Raw genomic sequence first — 24,598 nt, 5'->3', positions numbered from 1 at the left:
CTGGACGAAAAAATTGCGAGCCAAAATGCTTCATTTCCTCGACTAGTAGTAGGTATTTAGATGTTGTCATACGTTTAGGTAAAAAACCCTTTCGGGTTAAATCACAGAACATTTTCCAAATAAATATTTTATCTTCAGTCCTGCTACTAGGTATACATGTTTACAGCCCGTACATGCAGGCGGTTGCGTTGCGTATTAGGGTACCGGTACACCTATATTGGAACCGTATTTCTCATGATCTGATCCGATCCGATGTACTATCATTGCACTATCCAATGTAGGTGCAACCTGAAAAATCCAAAAGCCGCGGTTCAAGTTAACCAAGGAACGAATGCAACCGCAAAGTATCGTACACATGCAACCGCTAGTTTAACAGCTTTTAAACAGGTAAACCGCGACGTAAACGCCTGCACTGGTACCAAGGTTTAAAGTCACTCTGAGGGAACAATGGTTTTCATTCCATTTCACCAGAGTGAAAACCAATTAAATGTTATTAAATTCGTATGAGATTACATGGTTCCTGTAAATTTTATAGGATGTTAAAATTTTAAGTAGATTCACTTCATGGCAACGTAAGCTTCCCACGAGGATTACTGGCCGGGATACATGGGGTGGTATGAATAAAAACTAAGTATAAACTCCGAGTATGTTCTCATGAGTATGAGCATAAAGTATAAGTTTATACTCCATTTCATATGAATAAAAATATGTTGAGTGAAATACTACTCACAGTATATGTATAAGAATAGATAGTGTAACAACTAGCTGATGATTTTCTGTTGGAGTGAATGAAAAGGGAGTGGTAAACTCCAACAGAAGTAGTAAAAAGAAGAAGATCTACTTAATGTAGCCAAAGGACAAAAATGTGTGGCTTCTCCGTTGAAGAAGCTGGAGTAACTAAAATACAACTTTGTAGTAGTATTTGTATGGAAGGATGCCAAGACAAAGAATATCGAATTGATACAGGACTAGAGATGAGAAATCATTAATAGATAGATATAACTTGAATGGCTAGCTAAATATGTATGAGAAGGGCCACTTGACACTCAAGGAAGGATTCGGCCAATTTGCACGGCTATTTTTGGCCAGACAATAGATTAAAGGAAGTGACAATGATGGCTCGAAAAGAAGATATGAAGATAATGTTCAGAAAATAGATAGAGTAAATATAATAATATACTGAAAATAGAATGAATTTTTGGGCGCCAGAAGAAGGATAACTAGGTTAACGCTCTTCCAGGTATTCTACGCTGCTATAGAGTATGTTAAATTTGTAGTACAAGTATGTGAAAAGTTATTAAAGATTATTAAATTATAAAAATATACTACTAAAAATAAAGGAGTAATAAGAAAAAAAAAATCACAATAAATGTATATTTATTGAATGTAACTACTAGATCTTTTTAACAATCTCTGAGTTAGGACAAGTAACTAGTGTGTAACTCTAACATGACAGGAAAAAGTGATACTAGTGAAAGTCAATTACAAAATCATCATACAACTATGATCTAAGAATACTCTTTATAAGGTTAGAAAAACTGACTACGGGTACCTCTAATACAGGAAGTACAACTTACAACTAGGTTAGTAGAACCCTCACCAAATAATAATTGTACGTTTATAATACGTACACCTTAATTAAATACTACCTGATACTATATATAACATATAAATACCTCACTGTGAGTGGGACAGGCACAAGCCTTATTGAATAAATAAACCTACGAGTGGATACACAGATCCTTTTCCTAACTCGTGGTTTATAATAGTAATAATAACAAGTGAAACCAAAAACTAATCTGAGGGATTAGAATCCAGAAGTTCATATGAATTTAATAAATTAAAGTTAAAGTTAAATAAAGTTAATAAGTTAAAGTTAAGTAAAGTTAATAAGTTCGAGTTAAATAAAGTTAATAATTACAATTTTGACTAATATGTGAAGTTAATTTTTAAAAATTTAATTAAACATATACTAAAATAATGGAATGAGTTTAAATAATTATACAAAAGTGGAACACAGCCTAAAAATAATCAAGATAAGAGTACCGACTACTATTATCAGGGAAAATATCTGAGCTCAGAAATTTATACCTTTATAGATTGCAGAGTGTTGGGGAACGCTATCAATTAAATATTATGTTGTAAAGAAAAAAAAAACCTATAAAAAATATAAAGCAGGAAAAATGTGTGTGCAATTGAACTATAAAAAAAAATGTACTAAATATCACAAAACCAGTCTGTCTTTAATAAGAGCACAGTAAATGTTCCCAAACAAACCACTCTTTCCTAATCTTGAAGTTGATGTAATGAGCACCCAAGGGTGCTAACTCTCGCTAGCAGCTGTCCTGCTGGAGGTACAGGAGAGGAAGACTGGTAGAAAGCAGCTGAAGGTACTCAAAACTGTTGGAAAGCAGCTGGAGGTACTCAAAAAAAGAAAATGTGGAAATAATCCAGGCTGGTCGCCTATTGATTGTTTCTCTCTGTGTGGTCTGGCCTTGGTGTTGTTGTAGGGTGGCTTTAAGATTTCATGGTAGGTGCTAAAAAAAACACAGTGTGGTGTTACTACCAATCTACCAATGTCAAAAAAAAGAAGCAAGAGATACGAGGAGGTGTTTTTATTCCTATGGGAATAAGAAGAAATAGGTCATTAAGTCCAAAAACTTGAATGACTAGACAGCTTGACCTTTTATCAGGTTGCTATCAGATGACCTTGGTCAAATAACACAAGTAATTTCCAATTGAAATACAAAATATAATTACTGTGAAAGAATATTTTATTATAATATATACACCGGTATATAGATATATTATACAAGGATGAAATATAGTAAGACTAAGCGATGGATACTTATTTGATCATCGTTCAAAAGATAGGAGTTCTGTAGACTTGAAAGGAATATAAAAAATGGAGTTTAAATTAGCTCTATTTTCCAACTGGAAGCACAAATTAACAACGAATATTGAATTATCTCTAGATGAGTTTGATCCATGAAAATAAAACATAAAAACCATGAAAATAGACTATGTGAAACTTAGTTAGCAAATGTCAAGGACTTCCAAAATGGCTGAATAAAATACTTAATAAAATGTGTATTTACCGGGGTAGAACTCATTGGATATAGTATGCTCTAAAATTCTTCAAATCCACTGCTGCTGGATAACTTCACTATACTTTTATTGTAATATTTAATCAATTTGGAACTGAGAATTAGAGGTGAATAATTGAGTCTAATGACCCCGCACACTACGATTCAGACCGAACACTCGAGAAACAATGGCAATCCAAGGCTCACGTTCACAGCTGAATCCTTCGTACCTCTCTACTAAGCATTGGCTGTCAAAGTGGGGAAACCAATGTTGCCACGTTTTAAATGTGACGTCATCAAGCATTTAAAAATTCTGAGATGGGTTTAAGTTCTATTTGAATAAACATTGAAAGAAAATAATTCTGAAAATAATTAAATAATATTTTGGATAGTTAAATAATATCTTCCCATCAATAATCGATTCTATAAGGGGCGGAACGTCACATTCCCTTTCAACCACCAGAAAAAAAATTTTATTTAAAAAAAATTTTTTTTTTTTTTTTTTCAAAATATTAAACTAGAGTAGTAGTGCTTAGTGTATCATTCCCCGTTGATTCGCAAGATTACAAATAATCACCACTAATAATCAAGGGAAAGTAGGATGGTCACTGCAGCAAATAACGGGAATTGCAAAATATGACCCGAAGTCCTAGTAAAAGTGCTAAAGATGAGACATAATTTATAATGACAAATAAGTGTCGAATTGGCAGTAAATCCAAAGTTGAACTATCCATGGACATCAGATTTATAAGGAGTATATCCAAGGACGAACAACCAGGCAAAGGTGAGAGCCAATTCATACCATAACGCAAGTACATATACTAAAGTCACCAATGAAATCAATAACTATAATAAGTGAAGAATCAAACACTCAATCCTAAATTGAACTAGCAATGGACACCAGATTCGTAATAGTATATCCAGAGAAGAACAACTAGGAATATTTATAGAATAATTTTCACCAATACCAACTAATATAAATAGTGAACATACCAAAGGAATGCAAACACATTAACCAAAATAAATGTGGAATCAGACACTCAATCCAAAGTCAGACTATCAATGGACAACAGATTCACAAAAGCATATCCAATGAAGAACGACCAGGAAGATTTATGGACCAATTCACATCCATACTAAATCATATAAATAAATTAGGTCTACGTACACCCACATCCGGTAATACGAACCTATACAACCAAATAAACAAAATAAGTGAAGAATCGGACACTTAATCCAAAATCGGACTAGCAATGGACACCAGATTTATAGGAGCATATCCAAAGAAGAACGATCAGGAAGATTTATGGACCAATTCTCACTAATACTAAATAACTAACTAAATTAGCTCTAGATCTACCCTCATCCGGTAATATGAGCCTATCGAAACTAAATAGTAAAAATAAAGGATGAACTTATAAGTTCTATGACTCCATGGTAAATACAAAATATGACGGGAACGAGCTCCCAATCTTTTATAAGACTGTATATTCATGTGAACATACATAGGATTATCCAGGAGATATTCCTGAATCTAAGCAACAATTAATGCCTAAGGAAAGAAGAGGGAATCTACTAAAAAGAAAATCAATAATTTGTCCCAGTGGGTTCATCACTAACATTACGACTCTACGTCTATGGAAAGTCAAGCATCAATATACTATGAACTAAGAGACATAAAATAAGCAAACTAGACTTCCCTATTATCGTGTGAAAATGTGCCTGGAATATTTGGAACAATTGCACAAGAATGGTTAGGAAGTGTTGTACACCATTTCCCAACCAGAAATATTATCATGGATAAACATCTGCCTACTCTGACAAGAAAGACATGGATTACGAAATCGGATAGCAGTGATCAGTTGCTGAACTTCGAACCCACGTATTCACCAACTTTGAGCATTAACAGACTAGTTCATAAGAAGAAATATGAAGGACTCAAGAATTCATTTATAAATCAAAATTCCAAATTCATTCCAGAATCATCCTGTGGAGGAAGTAAGAATCCGAATTAATATAAAGTATTTAAGGTACCTGTGACAAATATCAATAAAGTAACCCAATAACAAATTAACAACCACAACTTCTTTCCAATATGGCAAATCCAATGACATGATATAAAAACAATAAGAAAAAAATAATAGGTATGTAATCAAATATCCAAGATATAACACATAATCTAAGATATGGTAGTGTAACATAGTTCCATCTATATTAAGCAAGAATACTTGTATGAGCCCACACATCCAAATATCTTAATATATAATAATCAACAGCCCTTTTATTCTGAGAGGTTGAGTACAAAACTAAGAGTACAAGTGGAGGTTATTAACTTGGTAATACTACTGGCTGGATTAGTATTTGAGAATATTTGTCGATAATGACTCAAATGCAATCTATAATACAAAAAAAAATAATAATAAACTCATACAAGCGGTATTACACAAGAATTCGGTACCTAATAACTAATACGTGAGAAATCATCAAGCCATGCCGAAGGATAAAAATTGCTATGGTCAGGCATTATCTGGTGATTAACAATTTAAACTAAAATACTATACCATAATAAAACTAATTAAAGGCAAACACAGGAAGATATTAGCTTAAACAACCCTGTTAAGCTAATCTTCTTCCGATGAAGTTGAAGAATCCACATCGTCCATGGTGTTGTCAGGCAGTAAATCCTTTACATGAAATTGACCAATTCGCTTATTAGTCGAATTGTCCTTTAATTCATAAATCAAAGGAGATATTACCCTTGAGACAGTACATGGGACATATTTCTGGCAAAACTTTGCAGAAATGGCATCACCCTTATTGGATTTGACAAAATTGCGCTTTAAGACTCGATCACCAACAAAGAATCGCAGATCTCGTTTCCTCAAATTATAGTGCTGCTGGTTCCTTAGGTAAGAAGTTTTTAACTTCTTCCTAATGTCTGCGAAAATATGAGGTAACGTCTGGAGATCATCTAAGCGATGAAGTTTCTCAGATATTTGAGGAAGATTTTCGGAATTGTCTGAAATTACACCAAAATAATCACCTGATAAAGCCACATTCCTACCAAAATTCAAATATGCTGGAGAGCACTGGGTAACTTCATGGACAGAAGTCCTTATGGCTTGAGCTATGGAATGAATATATTGATCCCAAGCTCTGTGATCAGGGTAAGTATAGGACCTTAGAGCTGTGACAATACTGCGATTTACTCTCTCAGTATGATTTGCTTGTGGATGGTAGGCAGCATTATAAAAGGTCTTTTGAACCTTATATTTAGCTAGAAGATCTTTAAAGGCCTTCGATACAAACTGAGGACCGTTGTCACATGACACAATTTGAGGAACACCATACACCAAAAAGACTTGTTCCTCCAAATATTTTAAAATTGCTGGAGTTGTGGCCTGGCGAAGGGGACAAACTAAAGGAAATTTAGTGAAATAATCCACAACTACCAGGCAATAGGTATTACCCTTGTAACTCCGAGGATAAGGTCCAATGAGATCCATTGAGATCATCTGCCAAGGAAAATTTATGTTCCTGAAGGAACCCATAAGTCCAGCCTGTGGTAGGTTACTTGGTTTACAAGTAGCACAAACCATGCATTTAGAAATGTACCTTTTTATAGACTTCCGCATACCAGGCCAATAATATAATTCGGCAATACGGTGATAAGTCTTATAAAAACCAAAATGACCCGCCGTAACTTCATCATGAAACATATGCAGAATATTTTCCCTATTTGGCGTAGGTACAACTATTTTCCACTCCGACATATTGGATAAGGACTCTATCGGACTTAAGATGTGTTTGTACAGAATATTATTCTCTACCTTAAAATCAGGATATTTTTGTGGGTCTTGAGTGACCCTATCAATCATATTCTGATACCACATATCAGGACTTAAAGAGGACAGATCTAGGACATTAATATCATGGACACGTGAAAGAGCATCTGCGACCACTACCCCGTTTGCCTTTCTATGGACAATCTTATATGAATAGGCAGCCAGTTTGCATATCCATCGAGAAAGCCTCTGTGAAGGGTTTTTCATACTATGAAGCCATACTAAGGAACTATGATCAGTAATTATAGTGAAATTACGACCTTCCAGATAATAACGAAAAGCTTCTAACCCATGGATGATAGCTAAGAGTTCTTTCTCCGTAGTTGAATAGTTTTTCTGGGCCTTGTTCAACTTCTTACTAGTGTACGCTATGGGGTGTTCGGAGCCATCTTTCAACTGAAATAATACGCCTCCAGAAGCTGTATTAGAGCAATCTGTCATTAGATAAAAATGCTCATCAAAATTAGGTGACATCATAACCGGAGCGCTCGTTAAAGCATCTTTAACGCGCCTAAAAGCTTCGTCAGCCTCAGGAGTCCAAGTAATGGTCTGTCCCTTTTTCCTGTTCTTCAAAAGATCAGTAAGAGGTGACAACAAAGTAGAGTAGGACGGTACAAATCGCCGATAATAGCCACACATTCCCAATATCCTACGGACTTGGGTGGTGGTCTTTGGTATAGGAAAATTTTTGATAGCAACTATTTTCTCAGGATCAGTCCTCAGCCCCTGGTTATCCACAACATAACCCAAGAACTTAAGACTAGGGCGACAAAACTGACATTTATCCAGATTGACCGTTAGATTAGCTTCCTTAAGACGTAAAAATAACTTATCTAAAATTTCCATATGAAGGGAAAAATCAGGAGTGACAACCAAAATATCGTCTAAATAATAGAAAACATAGGGCTCTAACGGTGGACCAATGACTAAATCCATCAGACGACACATTGTCTGAGGAGCAGAAACAAGACCGAAAGGCATGGTGACAAACTGGAATAATCCTTTACCACTGACAGCAAAAGCAGTATACTTCTTGCTCTCTTCACTCAGTGGGATCTGTAGGAAGGCCTTAGACAAATCAATAGAAGAGATGTATTTGGCATTCTGAAGTTTGCTCAAAATCACATCTATTCTGGGGATAGGATAAGCATCCCTGTTAGTTGTGATACTGTTTAGTTTTCGACCGTCAAAGCAGATCCTGAAGGATCCATCCTTCTTCTTCGTTAACCAGAGCGGAGAACAGTAGGACGATGTTGAAGGTTCTATGATATTTAAAGCAAGCATCGAATCTACTTCCTTTTCTAAATCTGCCTGCCAGGCTTGAGGTATGGGGTACTGATATAATCTGAAAGGAGTGGGATTTCCCACTTCGATAGTGTGAGAGATTAACGACGTACGACCTAGTTTGTCTTTTGAAGAAAGAGTAGTAAATTTAGAGATCATACTCTCTAATTGCCTTTGTTCAGAGCTTGATAAACTAGCAAAATCGTGAATAGCACTAAGGGTAGATAAATTAAATTCAGATATGGAAAAAGAAAAATCAGAACAACTTAAGGTACTATTGAAAGCATTGAAAAAGTCCATACCTAAAATTATAGAATTCTGCACGGAAGGAATAACATAAAATGTAATTTCCCTACATAAATCTGCCACTGTGATTTTAATTTGGAGTTTGCCCGTAATGGACTGAACTGTACCATCTGCAGTAGATACTTGCAAAGATGAAATGGGCATAATGGGAATACTAGAATTTTTCAATAAATTTAACGAATGTGCCCCTATCAATGAAATATTAGAGCCACTATCTAACAAAGCTAAACACGATTGTCCTAAAATTTGAATAGGAAGATATGGCCTATTATCATTTTGTTTCCTAACTAATAACGAATTAATATCTAGATCTAAAGTATTTGGTTGTCTACAACCGTTATATGGAACTAACCCAGACGTATCATCATCATTAACAAAACTAGAATCTAATATAGATAATGGAACCACATTACTATCACAATTATTATTGTTACGTTGAACACTACCAATCAAAGAAGCGTTTGTAAATGACCATCTGTGATCATTTGAATCAAGCGAATCTAACGTATTATCTATAGAAATAAATTTCTGGTTTAATTTTGTTTTGTGGTGTGTGCTGCTTTCTTGAACGACACCCCTTTCCCTTTTCGTGAAGATGGGTTTGGGTTGATGGATGTGCTTGGTCCAGCAGTTTCGTTTGACGATGGGGTTTGATTCCCTGATTGGATGTTGGACGGAGAAACGTTCAGGGGACGGACCTCCGACGTGTCGTTTCCCGAACACTTAGAACAGTTTCTTTTAAGGGTGTTCTCTCGGCCACAACCATGGCAGAAAATACGATTTTGAGGAATCCCACAATTGTAAAATGGGTGACCAGGCTGATCACAATTCCAGCAGACAAGAGAACTAACAACCGAAACATTATGTTCATGACCCTTATTTAGCCAAGAACGTTGCCTAAAGGAAGTTGGCTGAGAAGAAGAGTTAGAAGAGGATCGAGATGTGGATGGAGGTTGAGAAGACCAGGATAACGTTTCCTCCAAACGTTTGCATTTTATAGTAAGGTCATCAATGTTCTGAATGTCCATAAGAGCTAATTGTTGATGATAAAAGGGCAATAGACATTTAAGGATGATTTTAATTTTAGCTAAATCTGACAAAGGAGTGTCTAAACGACTACACATACCTAATATAGTATTAATAAACATAGTAACAGATTCCCCAGGTTTCTGCTTATGATTCTTAATTTGATCTAATAAATCATCCTGGAATGAATACGGAAGAAAATCCGACTTCAACTTTTTAATCAGATCAGACCAACAAGAAAAATTACCCCTGTTATTCATAAACCATGTAAAAGCGGTCCCGGTGAACAACTCAGCAGAAGCAGCAAACAAATCCTCTTCCGAAACACCTCTAGATATTCGAAGACATTCAACCCTTTCTAAAAATGACATCACATCAGTGTGCTGTTTTTCACCTGAAAATGAAATACCCCATTTGTGTACTTGAACAGGTTTGGAGTACGTAAAGCTAGGTACATTGACTGAAGCATTAGGAGTAGAGGTAGCAATGGGGTTAACTCTAGAATCAAGTTCACCCTCTAGTGTTAATATTTTAAGAGAAACAGACCTCTTGAACGGTTCCTGTTCTTCAGAAGGACAGTGTAGCAAGTGTACACGGGCAGAAATATGGCCTAGACGAGATGTTAATCGCGCATACTCTGTATCCTTTACAGTTCCCCTAAACTTTTCGATTTTTTTAGACAAGCTGTCCAATGTTTCAGTGATTCCTTTTTGTTGTTCCTCAAAAGGAAGGGATACAGCTGAAATTTGGAGAAAACTTCTATTGCCAGCTTCTTGTTTCAAAGCACCTCTCAAAAGATTGCGTTTTTTATCGACAGTTGTCGACTCCTCTGGCATTATGTCCCGAATCTTTAATTCATAATCCAATTCATCCACCAGAAGATGTTCAGCTTTAAAAGCACACATGATGAGAGCAAAGTTATTGACAAATAGTCCAAAGAACAGAAATATGAAAAATATGAAAATATGAAAGTTTGCACGCAAAATATATATAATATAAACCGAGAAAATATCAGCAACACACCAACAAAATCAAAATAGCCAGCAAAAAAAAAAATATATATATAATGCAGTATATAATCTAATAAATAAGATCAAATAAATATATAAGATCAAATAAATGGATAAATAATCCAATAAATATTGTATACTCAAGTAAACCTACTACCTAAATACTGGAAGTAAATTTTTTTATTTATATGTAACTTACCACCACTCTAGAAAAAATATATATCTATAATAATAATAATAATAATCAACACTTAGTTGTACCTCCAACTATACCACTATTGACTGAAGAAATAAAATTGTTATATGAATTATATTATTAATAGCAATATTAAATATAAGTTCCCAATAAAAATTCAAAATCTAACCCAGAATGTAAGCTGCACAAACATATACTATAATGAGGTCCCAAAATATAAACAAAAATCAAAACAGCGTTTAAGAATACCTGATATGTATCAGAAATTAAAAATAAAATAAATAAGTAACAATATGTGTATAGGATACCAAACGGAAATAACAAAGAGATTTCAGATAAAAGAGAAGAATTGACCTAAATGAATACTGTCTCAGACCAAAAATAAAGCCACCACGTTGGAAAGCCGATGTAACAACTTTCTGATGATTTTCTGTTGGAGTGAATGAAAAGGGAGTGGTAAACTCCAACAGAAGTAGTAAAAAGAAGAAGATCTACTTAATGTAGCCAAAGGACAAAAATGTGTGGCTTCTCCGTTGAAGAAGCTGGAGTAACTAAAATACAACTTTGTAGTAGTATTTGTATGGAAGGATGCCAAGACAAAGAATATCGAATTGATACAGGACTAGAGATGAGAAATCATTAATAGATAGATATAACTTGAATGGCTAGCTAAATATGTATGAGAAGGGCCACTTGACACTCAAGGAAGGATTCGGCCAATTTGCACGGCTATTTTTGGCCAGACAATAGATTAAAGGAAGTGACAATGATGGCTCGAAAAGAAGATATGAAGATAATGTTCAGAAAATAGATAGAGTAAATATAATAATATACTGAAAATAGAATGAATTTTTGGGCGCCAGAAGAAGGATAACTAGGTTAACGCTCTTCCAGGTATTCTACGCTGCTATAGAGTATGTTAAATTTGTAGTACAAGTATGTGAAAAGTTATTAAAGATTATTAAATTATAAAAATATACTACTAAAAATAAAGGAGTAATAAGAAAAAAAAAATCACAATAAATGTATATTTATTGAATGTAACTACTAGATCTTTTTAACAATCTCTGAGTTAGGACAAGTAACTAGTGTGTAACTCTAACATGACAGGAAAAAGTGATACTAGTGAAAGTCAATTACAAAATCATCATACAACTATGATCTAAGAATACTCTTTATAAGGTTAGAAAAACTGACTACGGGTACCTCTAATACAGGAAGTACAACTTACAACTAGGTTAGTAGAACCCTCACCAAATAATAATTGTACGTTTATAATACGTACACCTTAATTAAATACTACCTGATACTATATATAACATATAAATACCTCACTGTGAGTGGGACAGGCACAAGCCTTATTGAATAAATAAACCTACGAGTGGATACACAGATCCTTTTCCTAACTCGTGGTTTATAATAGTAATAATAACAAGTGAAACCAAAAACTAATCTGAGGGATTAGAATCCAGAAGTTCATATGAATTTAATAAATTAAAGTTAAAGTTAAATAAAGTTAATAAGTTAAAGTTAAGTAAAGTTAATAAGTTCGAGTTAAATAAAGTTAATAATTACAATTTTGACTAATATGTGAAGTTAATTTTTAAAAATTTAATTAAACATATACTAAAATAATGGAATGAGTTTAAATAATTATACAAAAGTGGAACACAGCCTAAAAATAATCAAGATAAGAGTACCGACTACTATTATCAGGGAAAATATCTGAGCTCAGAAATTTATACCTTTATAGATTGCAGAGTGTTGGGGAACGCTATCAATTAAATATTATGTTGTAAAGAAAAAAAAAACCTATAAAAAATATAAAGCAGGAAAAATGTGTGTGCAATTGAACTATAAAAAAAAATGTACTAAATATCACAAAACCAGTCTGTCTTTAATAAGAGCACAGTAAATGTTCCCAAACAAACCACTCTTTCCTAATCTTGAAGTTGATGTAATGAGCACCCAAGGGTGCTAACTCTCGCTAGCAGCTGTCCTGCTGGAGGTACAGGAGAGGAAGACTGGTAGAAAGCAGCTGAAGGTACTCAAAACTGTTGGAAAGCAGCTGGAGGTACTCAAAAAAAGAAAATGTGGAAATAATCCAGGCTGGTCGCCTATTGATTGTTTCTCTCTGTGTGGTCTGGCCTTGGTGTTGTTGTAGGGTGGCTTTAAGATTTCATGGTAGGTGCTAAAAAAAACACAGTGTGGTGTTACTACCAATCTACCAATGTCAAAAAAAAGAAGCAAGAGATACGAGGAGGTGTTTTTATTCCTATGGGAATAAGAAGAAATAGGTCATTAAGTCCAAAAACTTGAATGACTAGACAGCTTGACCTTTTATCAGGTTGCTATCAGATGACCTTGGTCAAATAACACAAGTAATTTCCAATTGAAATACAAAATATAATTACTGTGAAAGAATATTTTATTATAATATATACACCGGTATATAGATATATTATACAAGGATGAAATATAGTAAGACTAAGCGATGGATACTTATTTGATCATCGTTCAAAAGATAGGAGTTCTGTAGACTTGAAAGGAATATAAAAAATGGAGTTTAAATTAGCTCTATTTTCCAACTGGAAGCACAAATTAACAACGAATATTGAATTATCTCTAGATGAGTTTGATCCATGAAAATAAAACATAAAAACCATGAAAATAGACTATGTGAAACTTAGTTAGCAAATGTCAAGGACTTCCAAAATGGCTGAATAAAATACTTAATAAAATGTGTATTTACCGGGGTAGAACTCATTGGATATAGTATGCTCTAAAATTCTTCAAATCCACTGCTGCTGGATAACTTCACTATACTTTTATTGTAATATTTAATCAATTTGGAACTGAGAATTAGAGGTGAATAATTGAGTCTAATGACCCCGCACACTACGATTCAGACCGAACACTCGAGAAACAATGGCAATCCAAGGCTCACGTTCACAGCTGAATCCTTCGTACCTCTCTACTAAGCATTGGCTGTCAAAGTGGGGAAACCAATGTTGCCACGTTTTAAATGTGACGTCATCAAGCATTTAAAAATTCTGAGATGGGTTTAAGTTCTATTTGAATAAACATTGAAAGAAAATAATTCTGAAAATAATTAAATAATATTTTGGATAGTTAAATAATATCTTCCCATCAATAATCGATTCTATAAGGGGCGGAACGTCACAATAGGTACTCTCTATTTTATTTTTAAACTTATAAGTAGAGTGTTACTCTACAAATAAAACTTATTTATTTCTACCTGGTCTGAAAACCACATTATTCAAATACAAATGACTTTGTAATAAACTTTAGATTAAATTTTTCTAAAACATCTTCATAGGTGCTGTGGAATGAATATTTTAGATTCTCCCATGTCTTATTGTCTGCGTGTCTTGAAAATTGTAGAAGGCTCAGATTAAGGGTTGTCACCAAAAATTTTCTTTCCGACTGAAGAGATCTACGGTACTCGTACTTCTGTCCTTTAGATTTCTCTTTATTAGAATAGATGTTGCTGATGCGTCCAATAGCATATAATTCTTTATTATTTTGCTTACTAGACAACTGGATTTAATTTTGGTTCAGGGCAGTGGCGGCTCATCAGAGGAGGCAACGGAGGCTTAGCCTCCCCATAAATTTTTTACACATTATATGTCATCTCTGGGATATAATATTTCTATAATTATTGATGAAATGTCACTGTTTTGTTTATTTTGAATCACGAGAAACAACAAGCGCTCACACCTCGCTGTGAGCAGCTCCTCATATCCCTACCAAGGGAGGCAGAAACCAGACTCGACTCCGTAGTGTTATAAGTTACGACAAACTTCTCGAAACCAGCAATATAGTTTCCTATGGGTACAATAATACTCGATAGAGAAACGTAATATTATATCGCTTCACGTCATACTACCCAGAATTATAATGCAAGGGAGGCTAAACCAGAATTAGGCTCACTTGTGTTTTACTTATATTCTATAAGGAAATTAATAGTCAGGGTATTTCTTGGCGTGATTTTATCAGTTTATTTTTCTTTTTTTAAATAGTGTTTGGTGAATTTTTGTAATTCCTATATTTTTATTTGTGTTGTTATTGGCTTGGTAAGGTTAATTTTTACAATTTACGTACCGTTGTTTGTTTATATAAAATGGATAAGTTAAACGAAATCAAAATATCTGAAGATATAATTGACACTGGCTGCTCATGAATAATTTTATTACTTTAAGTATATACATATAATAAAGCTTATATTATTAAAACTTTAGGAAGACCACAGCCAAATTTAACTATTATTAAATCGTCAGGTAATCGTCAAAATCGTGCATTTAATATTAATTGGTATAATAAATGGGACTGGTAACCGGGTCTATTAAGAGGAAAAAAGTTTTTTGCTATCCTTGTATCTTATTTTCAACACAAACCGAACATACAACGTGGTCTAAAATAGGATATTCAGATCTAAAAAATTTACCTCGTTCAACTGAAAGACATTCCAAATCTAAAGATCACATATTTTCGTCGTGTAAATTAAAACTTTTTGCCAAACAAAATATAGTACCTAACTGCTTTAGATACAGCTCAAAAAGAAGCCATAATTACTTACAATAATCAGGTTTTGGAGAATGGGATGAATTTAAAAAGGCTTATCGATATAACAATATATTGGGCTTCGCAATAATTAGCTTTTCGCGGACACGATGAAAGTGATGATTTCATTAATCGCGGCAATTACAAGGAACTTCTATCGTTGTGGGGTAAATATAACTCAAAATTCGAAAAATTTCGTTAATTTTAGATTTAATCCTGTTTTTATAAAGTTCTTTTACCATCAATAATTCTAACAATATTATTATTATTATTAATTACAAAATCTATTCTACATCTCAGTTATCAATGCAAGCATGCGGTAAGAGGGAGGGTCCCCGTAAGGTGAAATGTAAATAAAAATGGTCAAAAACAAATGGAGCCTTAAATTACATTTTTCGTGCATTTTTTTGCTAGTGCAAATTTGTCTAGATTTTTTATAGTTAGAGCCTCCCCTATTGTAAAACTCACGAGCCGCCACTGGTTCAGGGTATGCCCCAAACCATTCTGAAGACTCCATAACGAATATACATATGTCAAAGAATAGTGGTAGCCCCTAAAACAAATTAAATCTTAAGCTATGTTTAGTTATGTAATCGAGTTTTATTACAATCTTCAGCTATAGTATAGGCTTGGTATTCTTTTATTAATCCACAAGGAAAAAAGTTTGACTGTAGCCTGACTGTATACCATATACCACAAAAAATTTAACTAAAATCCTTTATAAGAGGTATATAATTTGTTAAAATTCCCTTATAGGGCTACGTCACAAATTCAGAATGTTTTCGATCTGAATACAGATCATTATCAGTATTGAACCTAAAGTAAGTAGGTATAACCTATGAATTTAATGCAAAAATTTTAAAATGTTGACAAAGTTGAAAAAATTTTAGGTTATACTTACAGGATGTTCACATGCTAAGACACCAAAATTGAAAATATATGGGTAAAGACCCTTTAAAATGATACAGTCATGGATACATTAACAAAAATTGATTTAAATGACATGGATGTTATAAATAACACATGATTAAGCACCGGGCACCATTTGACCCCTCACCTGAATTGGGACACATCCTGAGGTTCAGCTACCTCATATCTTGAACGGTCCATGGCCATCAGTTGCCATCAGTTGCCAGTTGATGATGATCTGTATTCAGATCGAAAACGTTCTGCATTTGTGATGTAGCCCTACAAGGGAATTTTAACAAATTATATACCTTTCATAAAGGATTTTAATTAAATTTTTTTATTTTTTTTTTTATTTTAATTTTTTTGCAGTTGTTGCCAAGCAGCCTTTCCTGGAACAAAGTTAGTGATTGTTATCATGGTGATCGTGGAACTGAACTTTTATTATCGTACGAGGATAGGCAATCAAAGCTTAATCCCGAATTACCTTGGGTACCAAATATAAGATTTAATGGCGTCTATGATGCAGATATAGAAGATCAAGCTTTTACAGATCTTACATCTGTGGTTTGCAACTTACTAAAAGATAATAAACCAGACGTTTGTAAAGATCATGTGACAAATGTTCATCCAAAGATGATTAAAAATATTAAAAAATGTTGAATGAAATAAGTGTTTCGTTTAAATACATGTTTTCGTAATATATAAATAAATAATACTTGTGAAACGATTTTTTGCTTTTTTATATCCTGATTAATCCTTTACGGTCATTGTTACAGCCTGGTAACATATCGAAAAAACATATTTCCTTCTTAATACTCCACTATATGTACATCTAAGACGGATTTATTATTCCAGTTCTTTAGAGCAAATACATTATTTCTGTTCCTCAATTATCCCCAGTCATAGAAGAAAGGAAACTTATTACGCAACACCAATATTGGTTCAGAACACAACATGGAACGATAGAACAGGTACATATAGACTGGTAAGACACATCAGAAGTGATCTAGAAAATAAAAGATACTATTCTGCTGCATTCCTGGATATTGGTCAGGTCTTCGACAAAATATAGCATGCTGGCATCCTCTATAAACTAAAGAAAAACCTTCCCCATCCTTTTTATCAAATCCTAGTAAGCTATATTTCTAACCGATATTTCCTAGTCAAGCAGAATAATGAATTCACAAGACCAATAAAAGCCGGAGTACCACAAGGAAGTGTCTTGGGATCAAAATTGTACTTGCTCTATACTGCTGACATATCTACAAGTAACAACGTGTGCAACTTTAACTGATGAACCGCTGTACTAGCCTCTCACCATGATCCAATCACAGGCTCCAGAACTCTTCAAAAATATCTTAACAATATCCAAAGATTGCTTAAAAAATGGAAGATAAAGACGAATGAGGGTAAATCCACTCATGTAACATTTACCATGAAAAACCCATGTACATCTGTAACTCTGAACGAAACACAACTCCCACAAACCGATACTGTCAAGTACCTAGGAATCCACCTTGATAAGAGATTAACTTGGTAAAATCACATTTTCACAAAAAGAAAACAACTATTTAGGAACAAAATTCCGAGAAATGAACTGGATCATCGATCGCAAATCTCAACTAACTCTTGAAAACAAACTGATGATATATAAAGCTCTATTATAACCAGTGCGGACCTATCGTATCCAAATTTGGAGGACAGTCAATCAAACAAACCTAGAAATACTGAAGAGATGTATGTATGTATGTATCGGTTTTAGAACGTCTTTCGACGTTGTCCGATGCCTAACTTCCACGTCCTTCCACTCTAAGATCCCTTATACTCATTGCTTTGTTTACCCCTTCTTTCCATGTCTTTTTGGGTCTTCCTCATTTTTTGCGGTTTGGTGGTACCCACTGCATGATCTTTTTGGGCAATCTTGTGTCTTCCATTCTTTGAACATGCCCATACCAAATCAACTGTTTCCTCTCAATGTCTGTTGTAAGGTAACCATCTATTCCAATTCGTCGCCTTACTTCCTGATTTCGAACTCTTTCCCTACGGGATATACCTAACGATCTTCTAAACACATCCATTTCTACAGCTTCTAATTTTTTCCTGTTTTTCTCGGTTATTCTCCAAGTTTCTGCTCCGTAAAGTAGGCTGCTTTTAATAAGTGTTTCATAGATATTTTATTTTCGCTGTATTCCTATTTCGGAGCTCCAAAATATTCCATTTAGACAGCCAATTGTTCTTCTAGCTTGTGTTACCCTTTTCTTTATTTCCTCATCGTCTTTTCCCGTTCTATGGAAGATTACTCCCAGGTAAGTGTATTCACTACAGGATGTGATTTGTTCATTATCCTCTAGTTCGATATTGGATAGCTCAGCTCCTATGGGTAGGTATTTAGTTTTTTCCACATTAATTTGCAAGCTCCACTGTTCATATTTCTCCTTTAGTTTTCTTGCCATATACTGTAGGTCGTCTTTATCATTAGCTATGATGACTTGGTCATCAGCAAATTGTAAGGTATATAAACAGACCTCTCCGAAGTCTATACCCATACCGGGGCATTTACATTTCCACTGGTTTAGTGCTTTTGCAACATATATCTTGAACAAAGTTGGTGAAATACAGCAGCCCTGGTGCAGACCCTTGTTAACTATGAACTTTTTAGATAGTGTGTTGCCATTTTTTACTTGTGATGTAGAATTTTCATATAGATTTTTTAAGGATTTGACTAGAGTGTAGCTGATGTTAGTTTCTTGTAGTGATTTCCACAATTTAGTCACAGGAACGCTGTCGTATGCTTTACGGAGGTGAACAAACATGAGATGGGTCTCTTACTGCAGAGATTCCAGAACAAAATCCCTAGAACAATGCTGAATGTCCCTTGGTACGTGCCATACTATGTGATAGAGCAAGACCTCAACGTGCCATCCATAAAAACAGTAATAACAGAATATTACAAAAAATATTCCAGGAGACTAGAATCTCACCCAAACGAGTTAGCCATTAACCTCACTGCTGACCATAATGAAGTACGACGCTTGGAGAGATTCAAAATAGTAGGTCCACTATTTAGCGCAAGTAGGTCCACGCAAGAAAATTCGAATAATATGTGACAACTAAACTTATTTTAACTTGTTTTAATTTAATTTATGCAAAGAGGGTGATCACTGGATCTCCACACGTCAAATTTTCAATTTTTTTCAAATAATTTACCTACTGTTCTTAGTTGAGGACAAATTGTAAATATTACAAAATGTTCAAAATCAAAAAGAATGTGTGTGTACTTTGTACGCACGTAAAAAGTTATAATTCTATTATAATATTATTTCAACGAAATAAATATACCTGCTTAACAGTTACAATACATAAAATTAACAATAATTACCAAAATTTAACCAAAACTTAACAATGCCAAATATTAAAAAAAAACGAAAAAAGTATGAATCGTCCGGGAATTGAACCCGCAACCTCGCGAATTCTCAATCTCTGGTCCAATGCTCTACCAACAAGACCATCAAGGCACATACTATTAACGTGTCAGATATACATATTTACACATCACGGTGACAAGTGAAATATAAAAATAGATGTTTTATTATTTTACGCCCAAGGAAGACAAATCCAAAGACACAAAATTATAATAAAAAACCTTTTAAACCACATTTTTCAAATTGCGCAAGTTGTATTATTAATATTAATGTTAATAAATGAAATATAAATATTTTGACGTTTCACAATTTGACAATATCATAACAAAATTTGATCTACTATTTTTAAAACACTTACCAGTGTAAGATTCTTTAGCTTTGAATAAGCGAGATCGTAGATCGTCCCGGTTGATTGTTGTTATCCACAGTTATCTACGCCTTCGAGCTAATAGGTTTTTTATCAGTAATTTTGCGGCACTCATACTAGTCACAGTTTGATGGGCTTTCACATTGACATGCAACAATCATCTCTTCTATGTTAATAAGTCAAAAAATATAATATGAAAACTATTTAAAAAGACAGTATAACCATTAACTAACTTTTTGTTTGTTGTTTCTCTTCCTACAAAATTTTAAAACGCACCAACCATACACCATACATAACCAAACCACAGTCCCACAGCTGTGATACAGCTGCCATATTGGATAATTTTTGTCATGTCATTTGAACATCCAATCAGAACAAAGTTGTAATGCGACTGCGCCGGGATCAAAGGTTTTAATCCTATTAAAATTCACCCTCCTATGCGCGTAAAGAAGTATAACTTCAAAAAAGAATATGAATCGTCCGGGATTTGAACCCGGGACCTCTTGATCTCCGGTCACACGTTCTACCACTGAGCTATATCCCTTTTGCTTTAACAGGTTACAAGATTTCTCATACATACTGACAAATTTAGTAGACCAAGTGGTATACAAAAATACTTTAAATATCTTACTATTATTATAAAATATCTTATTCCCGAGGAAGACAAATCCAAAGACACAAAAATTATAATAAATAATACATTTACTAAGAACACTAATATTATATATCCTTTTATATGATATAATATGACTTATTTGCGCTGACAGCGCTGATACATACATATCTTGAAAGATTAGCAACGAAATACATACTGTCTGTATGCGCATGCGCCCGGCTTTATAAAATTTCACTCTCGATCGTAAAGAAGTATAACTTCAAAAAAATGTGGGAATAGTCCATCAAAACTTACTCCCGAACTACCTTGGGTACCAAATGTAAGATTTAATGGCATGTATGAGGCAGATATAAAGGAACAAGCTTTTATAGATCTTACATCTAGCGCTTGCAATTTATAAAAATAATAAACCAGACCTTTGTAAAAATCATGTTAGAAATGCTCATGCAAAGATGATTAAAAATATTAAATGTTGAATGAAATATGTTTTACATTTAAATAAATTTTTTCGTAATATAATCCAGAAAGCCACTGCGCATCCGGTAGGAAAATATTCCGATTCGAATTTTTTGCACAATCTTACTCAAAAAGGACCACTTTTAACAAATTGGCATGTGTTGCCAGGACCAAAAGTGGGTCAAAAATTTTTTAAACGTTTTTTTTTTTGTTTTTTCCTAAATTTATTTTTTTTTACATGGAACAATAGTTATTTTCCTAACAAGTGCAGAAAGTCATTATTTTCCGCACGCGACTGCAGTTTGCCGAACGACGCGAAGCGGGAGTTCGGCAAGCAGTCGAGTGCGGAAAAGAGACTTTCTGCAAGAGTTAGGAACAATATTTTTTCTAAGAGTCTTTAAAAAATTACCAAATCTTAATCAATTAATTTAATTAATATGAAAATACATACACAAATTAATTCTTTGACAAGGTTGTCAAAACCAAACTTTCAATATAATTAGTTAGCATGACGACGATCTTGGTTTCCATGACGATGATTCAAAACGACTGTTATTGTCTACCGATTTGACTTTCGAATATTATGTCAAAATAATTTTGACAAACAGGAACACAATAAGATATATTTGAAATAAATTAGTAAATAATATCTAAATATTAGTTTATTGCATGTATTATAATTACTTTAAGGCCATATTAACATATCTAAATTAACACGCGTGCGGAAAAGTAAAAACCGCGTGCGGAAAAGTAACACGCGTGCGGAAAAGTAACACGCGTGCGGAAAAGTAACACGCGTGCGGAAAAGTGAAACTTTCTAAACTAAAATGCGTGCGCGAAAGTAGACATTTTCGCACGCTCGTAGAAAAATTTTTTTTTGGTTTTTGGATCATTCCAAACAGAAAAGGTCTGTAGTGACATTTCTCTAAAGTTGATAGTTTTTAACATACATATAAGCGATTAAAAATTAAAAATTGCGAAATTGGGCATTTTTAACCCTCAAAAACTATGTGAAAAACTGAAAATTTGAATGTTGCCAAGGTAGATCGATATTCTTTAAACATCAATTGATGAAATCCCGAAGAGTTTTTTGCAATACAATATTCAAAACTCCTTTATTTTCTAATTGCTAATCAAGCGTGCGCGACACTATTTTCCACCGACAGTATGGTGCAAATGAAAGGAATAAATTCGTTATTTCGTAAACCGTCGACTTTAAGAAAAAATCTCGAAACAGGTCGATTTTTATTTTGATGATGATATCGTGGCATATATGGTATACTAGTGGCGTCATCCATCTGGGCGTGATGACGTAATCGATGATTTTTTTTAAATGAGAATAGTGATTGTGTGCTAGCTCATTTGAAAGGTTCTTTAATTCTCTATTCAGTAATATAAACATTTATATAATTAATTATACAGGGTGTCCTTCTACTTTTTTTTGTCAAATAATTTAATTTAATAAAAAAATTTAGGACACCCTGTACAAATAATTATGTAAATGTTTACATTAATGAATAGATAATTGAAGAACCTTTCAAATGAGCTACCACACGACCACTATTCTCATTTAAAAAAATCATCGATTACGTCATCACGCCAGGACGGATGACGTCACTAGTATACCATATATGCCACAATATCATAACTCAAAAATAAAAATCGACCTATTTCAGTATTTTTCCTCAAAGTCGCCGGTTTACAAAATAACGACTTTATTCCTTTCATTTGCACCATAGTATACACATGCAACGGTGGAAAATAGTGTCGCGCACGCGTGATTAGAAATTAAAAACCAAAGGAGTTTTGAATAATGTATTGCAAAAAACTCTTCGGGATTTCATCAATCGATGTTTAAAGAATACCTACCTACCTTGGTAACATTCAAATTTTAAGTTTTTCACATAGTTTTTGAAGGTCAAAAATGGCCGATTTCGCAATTTTTTAATTTTTAATCGCTTATATGTCAAAAACTATCAACTTTAGAGAAAAGTCACTAAACACCTTTTCTGTTTGGAATGATCCAAAAAACCTAAAAAAAACTTTGTTCGATGCAAAAAAAATAATTTTAGGAAAAAAACAAAAAAAAAACTTAAAAAATTGTTGATCTACTTTTGGCAACATGCAAATTTGTTAAAAGGGGTCATTTTTGAGTAAGATTGTGCAAAAAATCCGAATAGGAATATTTTTCCTTGCGGATGCGCAGTGGCTTTCTAGACTAATATGTATTATAAATAAATAATACTTGTGAATCGATTTTTTTGTTTTTTTTTGTATCCTGATTATTCGTTACAGCCTCGTAAAATGTCAAAACTTTTAAAGACGATGGTAAATACATTTAAATAAAATACATACATAATATCTACATACTAGCTATTGCAAGTTAACTGTTTATTAACTTTATTATACAGATTATTTTTTGTATTTTAAGCTAATAATAAATTGTTGAAAGACTGATAAATGAGTACATCCTTGATTTTCACTTCCTTTAATAGTAATAATTTATTTTTATATTATCATTTTTTTTTGTTGTTGCATACCACTAGAAATGATAAAAATGCTGCGCCTTCCAGGAAAAACATAATAAATGAGTATCTACATATTCGTAATTTTTTATATTCTGAATATTTTAAACAAATGAGCTTCCCTAACATAAAAAAGAGTGAAGACACCGGAGGCACGTGAAGCCTACGTGAGAATCAGGAATAGAGTAAAATAAGAAGTAGATAATATCAAAAACGAACACTGGAAGAAATTTACCAAAGATATGGATCCCAGAAAAAGGTGTGTAAGGTGATAAGAAGACAAAAAACAGAAGTGAATGAATTTGTACGGATAGATAACATTACGGGGAACAATGGACTGAACATTTCACGAAATTATATGGAAAAGGAGAAGAAGAGAGCAGAGAAAGAAACATTAACGAAACTTACGATAAAGTACTAATATCAGAAGAGCTGCAAGAACGAATAAAAAAATTAAAAAATAGAAAAGAACCTGGTCCTGATAATATAAACAATGAATAGTGCGGCAGATTCGTGCAAATATTATAAGAATTGTGCATTTAATGATAGAAGCATATAATTGGGACTACATATACTACACATACAAAGGTTCAAAATGAGATATGAGGCCATCTCAGATTTTACATTTTACAAAAATGGCGGGCATTCAAAATGGAGACGATACATATGTGACTAATAGCACGATAACTTTTAAACAAAAAGTCCGACTTCAACCAAATTTGGTATATGGTTTATTTTTTTTATGCATAAGATCGAGCTCCTGAACCGGAAGAATCGGTTTACCAGAAGTTGCTTTTCCTGATTTTTTTTGTAAAAATATGTTGTTTTTTTTAATTCGTTTACCCTGTATATATTAATTTTTTAAAAAGGTAATACCGGCAATTGAAAAGAGCGTAAAAATTTTTTTATGAAATATTTTGATCTTTTTAGTTATATTAATTACCATGTAATAAATGCATAAGTTAT

The 24,598-nt window shown here is 33.5% G+C and overlaps 1 protein-coding gene across 2 annotated transcripts in view; it reads left to right on the top strand.

Moving 5' to 3' along the window:
- LOC114331179 (gamma-interferon-inducible lysosomal thiol reductase) overlaps window positions 1-16,974 on the top strand; it is a 90,110-nt gene extending 73,136 nt beyond the window's left edge. For both annotated transcript variants that reach the window (XM_050652463.1, XM_050652464.1), the window contains exon 4: window positions 16,616-16,974. In XM_050652463.1, coding sequence (XP_050508420.1) covers window positions 16,616-16,906 — 291 coding nt within the window. In that variant the 3' untranslated portion in view covers window positions 16,907-16,974. The remainder of the gene's footprint in view (window positions 1-16,615) is intronic.
- Window positions 16,975-24,598: the final 7,624 nt, after the last annotated feature.

This window comes from Diabrotica virgifera, chromosome 5 (genome assembly GCF_917563875.1).
Source record: "Diabrotica virgifera virgifera chromosome 5, PGI_DIABVI_V3a".
Taxonomy (NCBI): domain Eukaryota; kingdom Metazoa; phylum Arthropoda; class Insecta; order Coleoptera; family Chrysomelidae; genus Diabrotica; species Diabrotica virgifera.
The sequence above is the reverse complement of the archived record's forward strand: the minus strand, read 5'-3'. Positions and strand labels throughout refer to the sequence as shown.